This window comes from Herpailurus yagouaroundi, unplaced genomic scaffold, assembly GCF_014898765.1.
Source record: "Herpailurus yagouaroundi ecotype Mexico unplaced genomic scaffold, PumYag 182, whole genome shotgun sequence".
NCBI classification, from domain to species: Eukaryota; Metazoa; Chordata; class Mammalia; order Carnivora; family Felidae; genus Herpailurus; species Herpailurus yagouaroundi.
The window spans coordinates 50,999,417-51,012,054 of NW_024412413.1; the positions used below are offsets into that span (position 1 = coordinate 50,999,417).

A 12,638-nucleotide genomic window follows, 5' to 3' on the forward strand; every position below is an offset into this window, starting at 1 on the left:
AGAAGGAGAGATGTGCTTACTGTTGAGCAACCGAACCCTTTTCTTAGTCCATGGCTTAATCGTCTCTGAAAATTGTCAATGCCACAGGCAACGATCATGTCGGGGAGCACGATGAGTTTGAATCATGAGGCCCCAACACCTCGCAGTCAGCTGGGGCGACAAGCCAGCTTCCAGGAACGGAGCAGCTCGCGGCCGCATTATAGCCAAACAACGCGGAGCAACACCCTGCCCTCCGACGTGGGCAGGAAGTCTGTCACCCTGAGGAAAATGAAACAAGAAATAAAGGAGATCATGTCCCCAACTCCTGTGGAGCTGCACAAGGTCAGGATGCTTTCTTCCCTCCCCTTGGTCACATTCAGTAGCCATTCGGCTGCGCGTGAGCACCCTGATGCAAGCATAGTGATGACACTGTACTGTTGGCTCAGCCAGGGAGAGAAGCCAGAGCTTAAAGGCAGAGCATTAGAGATTCTGTGCTCAAAATGCGATCTTTGGGAGGGTATCCTGTAAAATCGGGAGAATTCGCTTTGGAGCAATGAATTTCCTAATGATGCATTTATGACCAAAATCTTCTTGCAAAAGTTAGAGGCTCTCACATCCCATGGAGTTGCGATGAATTGGTCTTTCATTCCAACTTCTTTGGAAACGGGAGAAGGATTTTCTTTTAAAAAAATTTTTTTCGACGTGTATTTATTTTCATAAAGAGAGAACGCGTGCGCATGTGAGCAAGGTAGGGGCAGAGAGAGAAAGACACAGAATCCAAAGCAGGTTCCAGGTTCTGAGCTGTCAGCACATAGCCCGACGCGGGGCTCAAACTCGTGGGCTGCAAAATCATGACCTGCGCCGTAGTCGGAAGCTTAACCAACTGAGCCACCCAGGTGCCCTGTGGATTTTCTCTTTTACTTTTTTAATTTTTTTTAATGTTTATTTATTTTTGAGACAGACAGACAGAACATGAGCAGGGGAGGGGCAGAGAGAGAGGGAGACACAGAATCCGAAGCAGGCTCCAGGCTCTGAGCTGTCAGCACAGAGCCCGACGCGAGGCTCGAACTCGTCAACTGCGAGATCGTGACCTGAGCCGAAGTCAGACACTCAACCAACTGAGCCACCCAGGCACCCTGTGGATTTTCTAAGTATCATACACTCACAGCTTCACTGAAAATGAGCTTCAGGTGTAATGTAGGAATGCTTACTCTTTAATTGAAGGCTTATCAGTAGAGGGTTATATTATGCAGAAGACATGAAGTTCTCTTCCAGACATAATTTAGATGTCTTTGGGTCAGGACAGGGCAAGGCCTCATATGTTCCATCTCAGCCTGTGATGGTTGCCTCATTTGACTTCATGGAAGAAAGCCCACTGTGGCACCCAGAGCCGAATTTGAGTTGCTGGCAGAGTTTAAGCAAGTCATATGTAAGGGACACTGTTTGCAGAACCCAGGGAAGGAGAGCAGTAGTAAGGAGGTGTCTCTGATTTTCTTTCATAGAACTAACGCTTTATTTTTATTTAATACATAAAGATGTATAGACAATAATCATCTGTCCCACTTTTCTTGAGAACCAAGACCCTCTCTGCAGTCAATAACCTATTAACTAGAAATTAGTTGTTCGTCTTACCCAGAAAAACAAGTAAATGTTGGACTGAGAGGAGTTACAGGCCAGACACTCCCTTTTTCCGCTAAAGACATCCATTTCCCCAAGCACCCTATAAAAGATATTTTATACGTTTTGGAGCTATTTACTTTGAAGCTGACAAAGGATGTGATGAAAGAGAGACATAGAATGGGAAGTTGAGTTCTGAACTTGGTGCTCCAATCCCCAGGTTGATTCATTTCCCACCCATTCACTCATTTCATACATGTACCGCGCATGCATTCACTTAACTAGTGTGTCGCAAATCATCAGCGGGCACACGGTCTAATGGGGAGACAGTCTGGGAAACAGGGGGAAGATGGTGAGGTGAGTACAATGAGAGAGGCAAGACCAGGCTGCCTTGGGGGGGGGGGGGCAGAGGGTGGACCCTCACCCACTACAGAAAGAGACAGGAAAGGCTTGTTAGAAGTAGGTGCCGACTCTGCAGGAAGGTGGAGGTTGAAGGAAGGAAGGAAGCTTGTGCAAAGGGATGTGAAAGATTGTGGTAAATGGAGGGAGTGGAAATACCCCGATCAAGTGATCAAAGCCTTGGCTTGGAGCCTTGTGCGTTAAGAGGAATTGCAGACGTACAGAAAAGCAAAGAAGTTTTGGATATTTTAGGGCAGCGACCCAGGTTAGCCCCATGCCACAAGTTAGCTTGTGTGTCCAGCTACCCTGAACTGATGCGTCTGTTTGGTAGACACAGTCTTCGCTGCCTGTCAAATGTCCTCTTATGCTAATTGACAAACACCATTAGGAGGCTGTAAGGTCCCCCATGGTGGTTAAATAGCAGGAGCTATATAGTCCGTGCTCTTTCAGCTGTACTAAGAAAAAGTTAGCCTAACCTGATTCCCTCAGGTGTCTTAAGAATCCTGCCTTCTCTTCTCAAAAGTTCTCCTGCCCAGGCGGAGAAGAGATTACATGATAACCCATCCTCCTCCAGCCCCAAAGGGAAAAGATACCAACATGTATTGAGTTCCTATTATATGCGATACTCTGTATTTTTAGCCCTTACGATAGCCCTTCTGAGCAGATATTTATTATCCCCATCTACAGGATAGGGAAATAGCAAGTATAAAATAGACTCATTTTTCCCTCTAGAGCGAAGCACTTTCCTCAAAAGATTATTGATAGCGCACCCGTGCAAAGACCTGTCTCCCCATCCTTCCTGCACTGAAAGCATTTAGCAAAGATAATGACGATGAATGGGGTGTGCAAGTTGTTACCGCTGAGGTTTGAAACAAGTGACGATGCCGAAAATCAATCTTATTTTTTGAAAAGGCAGCATCCGCTTGCCAGCCCGATGAGTGGCAGTGTGTGGCCTATCGCTGGGACATCTGTGTGGCAGTGTGTGAACCCGGAGGCCACCGGGTCACACACACGGATGGACCCACTTGACCTTTTCTCCTTAGTGGTGGCAATAAGGGCATCGTCTGAATTGATCCCAAATAAAATAGGACTCTCGTAAGTGGATGGTGTGCTGGGCATCATAAGGCACACAAGAAGACGTAGTTGAGTGAAAAGGTAGCCAGGGAGGCTGCAGGCTGACCATGGGGAATCTGGGAGTGGTGTATGCTCACAGCCCGGGTAGCCTTTATTTTTTAAGTGAGTTCGGTTATTCGTCAGGCCATCCAGCGTTTGCTGTTAAGTGCGTTCTCCAGTCTTGAAGTGCGTGAGAAGAAAAGCCGCTCAGCCCGTGGCTGTGCTTGTATGTTGTACGTGGGGTGTCCTTTGAACGCTGCGAGATTGCCTGACACCATGAAAAAGTGCAGTGACTTGTTGATGGGATTGAGTTATCCTCCCAGTGGGGGGCTGCCAGCCTGTACTAATCCTTTGTAAAAATGAGAAAAGGCACTCGTTTGGGTGGTGGCCGTGGAATTAGAAAAACGTTCCTTCTTCAAGTTGAAGATAACCCCAAGCTGGATACACAGCTTGACAAGTGGAATGAGGGCTGGCTTTCAGTTCCCTGAGCCCCCTTGCTGGACTTTTCCAAATGGATCTGGTAGAGGAGTTCCCAAGGGGCGGCAAAGAGGAGAGCGAAGAGGCTGGACGAGGTACATGGCACGCCATCCTGAACGGGCTTGGCGTCATTTTCTGTCGCCATCTTTCTTGTGGCTGTTTGCTACTTGATGAAATCTGCGTCCTTGAGGACGGGTTACAGGTCTGGTTTTGTCCAAGCCAGCACCTACAAACTGATACTGTGTTCGCTAGGAGCTAGGTCAAGAGGATACGGATGAGTGAGCAAGTATCCATCCTCAGTTCTGGGAAGAAAAAACATAAAGCAAAAACAGCTCCAACTCTGCATGGCGGGTTACTAACGTCATCTTCGTATAGAGAGAAGACAGCGTGGGCTTATCTTCCAAGTTCTTGGGTTTCAGCTTCTTTCCATTATTTGCCTATGATTTTCCAACCAGTCCTTCTTGCCGTTCCTTCTCTTCCTTCAGACCTCCGGAAAATCCTAAGCTCAGGTCAGGGTCAATATGGTTTTCTTTCACTTCACGCCATCCGATATGTCTGAAGCTCTTCCGGGTTTGACAAAGTCTTCCTTCAAGCTGTCTACATTCATTCCTCAACCCCATAAGCTAGTTGTCCTTCATGACATTTAGAACAAACATAAGAAATGCAGCCCCACTTCCTTTGTTGGCCGTGTGAATGGGGGAGGAAATTAGAGCTGACATGATGATTTGATATTTGGTACGGTGTGGGGGACAGTGAGAGGAGTCACAGGGAGATCATACTCAAGTCCCCTGGGGCCAGTACCTCTCAGACTGTGTTGGCCGAGACGATCCGAAATACATTTGACTTCACGATTCAGGACGTGCATACATCCACTCTCATATAGGAATGAATCCAAAACTTGACTGCACGGTTTACACTAATATTTTCTATTTTTTATTTTTTTTTTCAAACGTACTCTCATATTAAGCCGATTGTGAAATTTATTGGAGTCTCAACCAAAAATTTGCCTAAAAAGTTTGGCCTAAAAAGTTTGCCTAAAAAGTTTGGCCTAAAAATCTCTGATGATCTTTACCATGATTACACGGGATGCTTGTTAAAGTTCAGTTTCCTAAACCCCACCCAGACTTACCGGGTCAGCACTTTCTGGGAGTACAGCCTAAGAAGCTGCATTTTAGCAACCTCCTCGGTGGGTTCTTTCGCACCAGAAAGATTGAGAATCACTTCTTAAGGTTTTGCTACTGGAGGTGATTTCTCTGTTTCAGGGAGGTCATTGGCAACAGCTGGGTGGCAAGGTAAAAGGGAAATGAGGCTTCATCTTCAGCCCTAGCCCTAGCCTTCTGGGTTTTATCTTTAAAATGAATTCCGGTTTGTACTGTAGCTTACCACAGATTGATTCTCTTTGCAGATAAGGAGCCTGTGATCTTAGCTACGGTTCATTGATAGCCCTTTCCCTTCTGATGCTTAAATATCCTTTATGTCCACTTACTCTATTTCTGAGACAAATTCTACCTTCACTTCTTTGCATACTTGAAAACAAAAAGATTATTTTTCTGCAAAATAGAAAGTTACCCCACACTCAGAACATTTGGGCTCTTTTTTTTTTTTTTTTTTTTTTTTTTAAATCTATTTATCTGAGACAGACAGAGACAGCAGAAGTGGGGAGGGGCAGAGAGGAAAGGAGACAGAGAATTGGAAACAGGCTCCCTGCTGCCAGGGGCTTGAACTCACAAAACCATGAGGTCATGACCTGGACCAAAATCAAGAGTCAGACGCTTAACCGACTGAGCCAGCCAGGCGCCCCTGGACTTTTTTAAATTTTTAAAATTTTTTGAAAGTTCATTTCTTTATTTTGACAGAGAGGGAGAGCATGAGTGGGTGGGGCAGAGAGAGAGGGAGAGAGGATTTCAAGCAGGCTCCCCGCTGACACAGCACAGAGCCCGATGTGGGGCTCGAACTCATGAACTGTGAGAGTGTGACCTGAGCCAAAACCAAGAGTCGGACACGTAAGCGACTGAGCCACTCAGGCGCCCCATCCCTGCACTTTTTTTTTTTAATCATGATTGACATTTCCTTTGCCTTGTCGTTTGTGTTTTTAAATAAATTTGTATTCCTGAATTGTATGCAGCTATTTTGTATTTATCATTTTACGGAAAAGTTTTAAAAATACTTTTTCATCATCTACTTTTATTTATGGCTGCTGGTGGCATGACCCTGGAACGTTCAAGTCATCTGTCGGGAACCTCTTCATTTCTACGGCCTTTGCCACCATCAACTTTTTTCCCAGCCCAAGTTCACTTTGCGTTTTCCGTACATCTGAATGTTTTCAGAGGGGATCTTTGTTTTTCTTGATATGAGAAAGCTGTTTTTCCCCTTGTAAGGAGTGTCGTTTTCAGTGCCTAGTGGCAGCTGATTTTGCAATATTCTTCCTGAGTCAGGAAAAGAGGCTCAGCCCTAGGAGGTAATATGAAATGCAAAAACATATCTTATTCAGACACACGCCTCTTTCTTCACCAAATATTTGGAGTTGGTAGTCAAGATGAAGTGAGTCCTCATGGCAGGTGTAGACCTTCTCCAAATAGCTAGTATAGAATTGTCTTACTGTGGAAGTCACTAGAAGCTAAAAATGACAAACTGAATATATGAACCTTTTGCTTTTGTCTACCCCTCTTTGCTAGCTGCGGTTTCTGTTTCTCCAGGCAAGGGGTGATCTGTTAGAGAGAATACAGACTTCGTCGTCAGGCAGACTGAGGTTCGGTCACAGTCTGACAGTCATTAGCCATGTCACTTGTCTACACCTTAGTTTTCTCATTTAGCAAAGGAGGGGGCAGGATCCTGCTCAGGAAAGGAGCCTTCACAAATAGCGTTTTCCCTGAGGAAGCCACCATCATTCAGAGTCTTGCCTTAGCCGTGCAATGTCAGTAACCCAGAAAATCAGATCTCCGCAGAGTCCCAGCCTGAAGAGAAGATTCAGCCGCTGCCTTAGAGCCCCCGAGAGGAGATATGAACCAGAATGAGAATCTGTTTACAAAGACAAATGGATGAGTGTCTAGTTACTACTAGTCACTACCTCAGTCTGACAGACATATTCTCTCCCTGTAAAACCAGGGGCATAAAATCAGAACACTGTTGGAGGGACGTGGGTGTGTAGAATAAGGGCTGGAGGTTGCATTGTATGTTTTCAATGAGTAATGGCATTCAGCCCTGACAGTCCTCCGGAGGGATCATTCCCTCAGCTTTGTCTAAGTATTCTATGATACTTTTCAAAATGTCGAAAATGTAATTCTTTTTTTTGAGGGTTTTGGGGTTATTTTTAAATTTTTTTTATGTTTATTTTTGAGAGAGAGAGAGACAGAGGTGAGTGGGAGAGGGGCAAAGAGAGAGGGAGACAGAATCCAAAGCAAGCTCCAGCCTCTGAGCTGTCAGCACAGAGCCCGACATGGGGCTCGAACTCATGAACCACAAGATCATGACCTGAGCAGCAGTCGGCTTAACCAACTGAGCCACCCAGGCGTTTGGGTTTTTTTTTTTTTTTTTTAAGTTTATTTATTTTGGAGAGAGAGAGAGAGCACACACAAGTGGGGGAGGGGCAGAGAGAGAGGAAGAGAGAATCCCAAGCAGGCTTCTCGCTGTCAGCTCAGATGTGGGCTCAAACTCACAAAAGGTGAGATCATGACCTGAGCCACAACCAAGAGTCAGATGCTTAAATGACTGAGCCACCCAGGCACCCCATAAAAAACATAGTTCTTATAAAAATGATAGGCTTGGGGCGCCTGGGTGGCGCAGTCGGTTAAGCGTCCGACTTCAGCCAGGTCACGATCTCGCGGTCCGTGAGTTCGAGCCCCGCGTCGGGCTCTGGGCTGATGGCTCAGAGCCTGGAGCCTGCTTCCGATTCTGTGTCTCCCTCTCTCTCTGCCCCTCCCCTGTTCATGCTCTGTCTCTCTCTGTCCCAAAAATAAATAAAAAACGTTGAAAAAAAAAATTTAAAAAAAAAAAAAAATGATAGGCTTATCTCAAAAATGAACGTATTTTTTTTTTCAACTCATTAATGATGAGTGGGACGACAAAGCTTTTTCAAAGGGGGATAAAGACACTTTCTGTATGTTTCAGTCAGTGTGGGAGGGGGGAAGCAATAATGCTAGAATGAGATTTCCAAGTTAGGATTAAAGCCGCCCCGCGACTTATAGGGGGGGAAAAGCAGAGCCTTCAAGGTTATCTTTTCATTTGCAACCCTACGTGGCAGAGCCCATTCTGCATCTTACTATTTTCCAGCAAGTTACCATCCGCCTTTGCAGAGTCTGAGCTCTGAGCCATAGAAATGTTAAGTCCAACAGACTGGCAGGCCTCCAGACTCAGATGACCCTCAGGCCTTCTCAGTGCTCCGATGTGCTTTATGTTATGGCTCCGACGTTAGTAGCTTCCCTTAAGTCTAACACTGGCCGGGGAGCCTTCGTCTCTTCCTGATGTTTCTATGTCTCTCTGTCGTGATCAAATATGTTCATTTATAGGTTGTAAGATACTGTATTATCTATAGGATGTTCAGTTACGGATGGCGTAGCTCTCTGAGGGTCACTCTGTTCCCCTGATGTCCTGGTCCTTGGAGACAGGTCCCACAGAACCTCTTCCTTCACCAGTGTTCTGTCCTCTTACTTGTCTGGCTATAGTAAGGATTACACCGACAATGGTCTTGCCCGGGCTTGTCTCTTTCTTTGCCTTAGACAGATAAGAGCTCTCGCCTTGTTCTGAGGACCTTTGTAGTGTCCGACTTCCCGAATGACAGTGAGCCTGGCCCTGAATTCCCACAAGCCCAGAGGGTGAGCGGAAGGCCTTCCGGCTAGAGATGCGGGTGGCCCTTGAAGTGAGGAGGCCCACAGAGACTTAAAGAGATTGGAGGTCAGTAGGTTACAGAGGGAAATGGGAAGGCTCAGCAGCTGGAGAAGAGCCAGGCCAGGGCAGACCTGGGAGCCAGAAAGCAGAGGCAGGAGCAGAGGGAGCAGGTGCGGACCAGGCTGTCCTGAGAAAAACCCTGGAACAGAGACTCTAACTTAGTGGTGGCGGCAGCAAGGGAAGAGGCTGGTGGCAGTGTTGCTGGGTGAACCGGGGAGACCCTGTGCCCTGGGGCCTCGGCTCAGTTCATCCCAAAGATGTCGCTGAAGGTTCTTAGTCTCCTTATGGGAAAGCATTCAAGGATAGACACACAACATAGTGGACACACACAGCACAAGCAGGAACGTTTATTAAAGTGGAAGTATACTCTTGAGATGTGAGATTGGGCAAATGAGAGAAAGAGAGAGAGAGACGTGCACCCTGGGGTTTGGGTTTTCTGTCTTTTCTTGACAGTTGTCAACAAGGAGGTGGAACACTCATTACTTGGGGAGGAGATGCAGGATTTCGAGCCTCTTCTTCCTTACTTGGTCAGGGGTTTCCTGTCGTGACACCCGCCATCTTAGGCCTTTCTGGTTTGACCCAGCTTCCTGCCAGGACAGGATAGCTGGGCTGGCCTTTCTCATTGCCGGCCTCCAGGCATCCTGTTAGAACCGAACTGACTGCCTACCCTGACAACAGAGCCCATGACAACAGGTGACCAAGGTGCCCATGGCTTGGTCTGATCTCCCAGAGAATTTGGAGACTGATCTGGCTTTTTTCCCTTTGATGCGGCACGAAGTGATGGAGGTGAAGTTGCTCTGACATGAACTGGGAAAGCAGCACATAAATCCATCTCAGATCTTAAAAACTGTGATGCTCTCCTTGGTTAGGACTCCCTTCTCCAAGGGCCAAGTCGGCCCTGACGTGCTCATACTTAGAGCCAAAATCCAAGCTACGGAATCTCTTGTTGTCGAGCCCCTACTTCCCAAGACTGTGGTGCCACACACTTGCCAGGAAGCAGCAGGAGGCAGTGTTTGAAGCAGCTGTCCCTTTCTCTCCCCTGCCAAGGAGGATCCCCAGACGGGGCAGCAGCTGTCTTTCCTGACCCAGTTTGTCTTGAAGCCCAGTCTGAGTGGCATAAACTGAAGTCGCTTCCTCCTGGGCTGGAAGAATGCAGTCGGGAGGCCATACCTTTGTTTCTTCCAGCCTCACAAGTAGTCATAAGATTATCCTCCAAGCCAGCATCACTTGAATTATCGGGTTTAAAGGCAGAGAGCTACCCCAGTAGTGTCTGCAAGAATAAACCCAAGTGCCTGGTGATTTGTGGGCAAAGGAGTACAATCTCTGTGAAGTAGGTGTCGATTTGGCCCTTAAGGCCATCAGGCAAGGGGCTGAATGATAGGAAGCCTGCCAGGGCTTCAGAAGTGCTTCTGGGATAACTGTCACTTGCCGTGACTGGCTCAAGATAGCAGACACAATGGCCCTTAAAACCCAAGTGGGGAGAATTGCCTCTGCCCGCGTAAAGACTTCCACGTGTGTCAAAACCGAAACCAGAAACAGTAGGTTTCTAATCTTTGCCTTGAGGACATTGTTCAGACATGTGAATAGACTTGCTTAGAAATAAAAAACAAGGCCCAAGTTGAATTGTGGTGACCCCTTCTGCCTCCTGTTAAAGCTTCTGTTCTCGGGAGGGTCAGAAGCAATCGCAGCGTGTGCAGACGAATAGTTAAGATTTGAACTGAGCTTTGGAAAACCAGGTTCCGGCCCAGAGTTATGTTTCAAGAGGCTCATTGGCCCTTTTAGGACAGAAAAGTGTAGCCTGGTGTTCATAGTCCAGGTTCCCCGGCTGCATCCTGGGGGTCAGCACAGAATAGAGACGCCACAAGAAAACTTCGTTCCCAGGAACCAGAGGAGCCATGAAGAGCTCAAGGAGCAGAAGGTCAGGCAGATGTTCGTGGAAAGCCACGGAGGGGCTCTGATGAAAAGAAATACAGCAGACATGATAAATTATTCATCTTTCGCTTGTTGGGCGGTTGGAAATGGATAAAGGCTGTCTGACCAGCTAGGAGATTATATGTCCGGGAGGGGCGTGGGAATCACGATTTAGTGCAAGGAACACGGCAAATGAGGTCAGATATTCAAGTACTGAATCCCAGAGCTTATGCATTGTAACTGGACAAGTAGGTCCATCAACTTCTCGAAGATCAGTGTTCTCATTAGCAGGAAGGGAATAATTCTGCTACACAAGATTGCCAGGCGTTCAAAAGCAATCATATGTAAGAAAGTGCCTGCGTAAGGAATTCATCTGTGGCAAAATTAAAAAAAAGGTGGGGGGGACTGAAACCTTGGAATCCTTAGAATTCTTCTTGGACGGGAAATAAATCAGAAGTAACCACCACCAGTCTCCATGCCAGCAGGAGGGAGGCAGCTACGTGGCACAATTTATTGCTGCTGCTTTGAGAGCAGCCGGCTGTGCTCCCCATTTTTGTGAATTATTGATTCCTGGAATCTTCTCCTTTGTGTCACTTCAAAATAATTTCATTTTTGTTATTGGCTATCTCCAGGAGAACCATAGAGTTAGCTCTGAAAATCCCTTTTCCTCTAAACTTAGGAAATCATTCTAGCGAAACAGATTAGTTTCAACTTTTTTCTTTTCAGATTAGTTTCAATTTTAAACCATTGGTTTGCCTCTTTTTTTTTTTTAATTTTTTTTTTTCAACGTTGATTTATTTTTGGGACAGAGAGAGACAGAGCATGAACGGGGGAGGGGCAGAGAGAGAGGGAGACACAGAATCGGAAACAGGCTCCAGGCTCTGAGCCATCAGCCCAGAGCCCGACGTGGGGCTCGAACCCACGGACCACGAGATCGTGACCTGGCTGACGTCGGACGCTTAACCGACTGCGCCACCCAGGCGCCCCGGTTTGCCTCTTATCTTGAAGAGTTTTCCATCAAGTCTGAGGCTCAGAAAAACCAAGCCTCTTGGCCAACAACTCTGACCTTAAAGTTAATGAGCTAATCTGTTAACCTGCTCCGGTTGACATCCAACTCGAATATTTTGGTTAATGTATTACTCCTGACTGGTGTTGGCATTATTTGGTGCCCCTCCCAGGTTCTGGCTATGGAGCTGACATCCAAGAATCACAGGCCAACTGAGCAATGAAGAACTTCACTGTTATTCTAGGCCACACCAAATGCTGCCCCCAACGCAAGAATACTGGTCCCTGTGTTGGAAAACATGCCTTAGATCTAAGACAGAAGTGGGCTTCTCCATGTCCATTGCATGTATAGGCTTTGCAACCCTCACATCCGGGTGCACCTCAAGAGTGTGGCTGGGCCTGCAGAGCAGATGCCCCACTACCCATCCAGCAAGAAGCACAGGGTCTCCAGGACCCTCACCCACACCTAGCTATAAGTGGAGCAGAAAGAACTAGGATGCACTGCCCTCCAGGAGTCGTGGGGACGTCCCTCCCTAGGAGCACTACTTGTCACATGGTGGGAACATGACTAGAAACAAAGGGGCAAAAGGATACAAAATCCCACACACAAGGCACAAAGCCAAAGAGAGGCACAGAAGCAGGAACCTTGAATAAAGAGAATCATCTACTAAGAAGCAGGGCCCAAAGAATGGCAGACTGTCACCAGTCCTATTAGCTATTTGCTTTCTCTTCCTCATTCTCATCCACGTCCTCCTCCTCCTCCTCCTCCTCCTCCTCCATCTTTGGCCTTCTGCCCCCATTCCTCCTCTTCCTTCCTCTGATAAAGGAGCATGAGGATGGGAGGAAAGGAGCTAGAATATAAAAATATTTCCTCGGGGCGCCTGGGTGGCGCAGTCGGTTAAGCGTCCGACTTCAGCCAGGTCACGATCTCGCGGTCCGTGAGTTCGAGCCCCGCGTCGGGCTCTGGGCTGATGGCTCGGAGCCTGGAGCCTGTTTCCGATTCTGTGTCTCCCTCTCTCTCTGCCCCTCCCCCGTTCATGCTCTGTCTCTCTCTGTCCCAAAAATAAATCAACGTTGAAAAAAAAAAAAAAAAAAATGTTTCCTCCAGTCAAGTCACCTTGGAGGAGTGGCTGATTCCAGATTGGGAACAGGAAATATTCATGATGAGTCATGATATCTTGGAGCCAGAAAACAAAGAAGTTACCAAAACAAATGGGTCATGTCAAAAGGACATCGAAGTCAACATGAAAGAG

At 47.0% G+C, this 12,638-nt stretch overlaps 1 protein-coding gene across 1 annotated transcript in view; it reads left to right on the forward strand.

Annotated features, from left to right (window-relative positions):
* GRIP1 (glutamate receptor interacting protein 1) overlaps nt 1-12,638 on the forward strand; it is a 412,883-nt gene that overhangs the window by 387,504 nt on the left and 12,741 nt on the right. Inside the window, exon 24 of the mRNA XM_040490428.1 lies at nt 88-321. Coding sequence (XP_040346362.1) covers nt 88-321 — 234 coding nt within the window. The remainder of the gene's footprint in view (nt 1-87; nt 322-12,638) is intronic.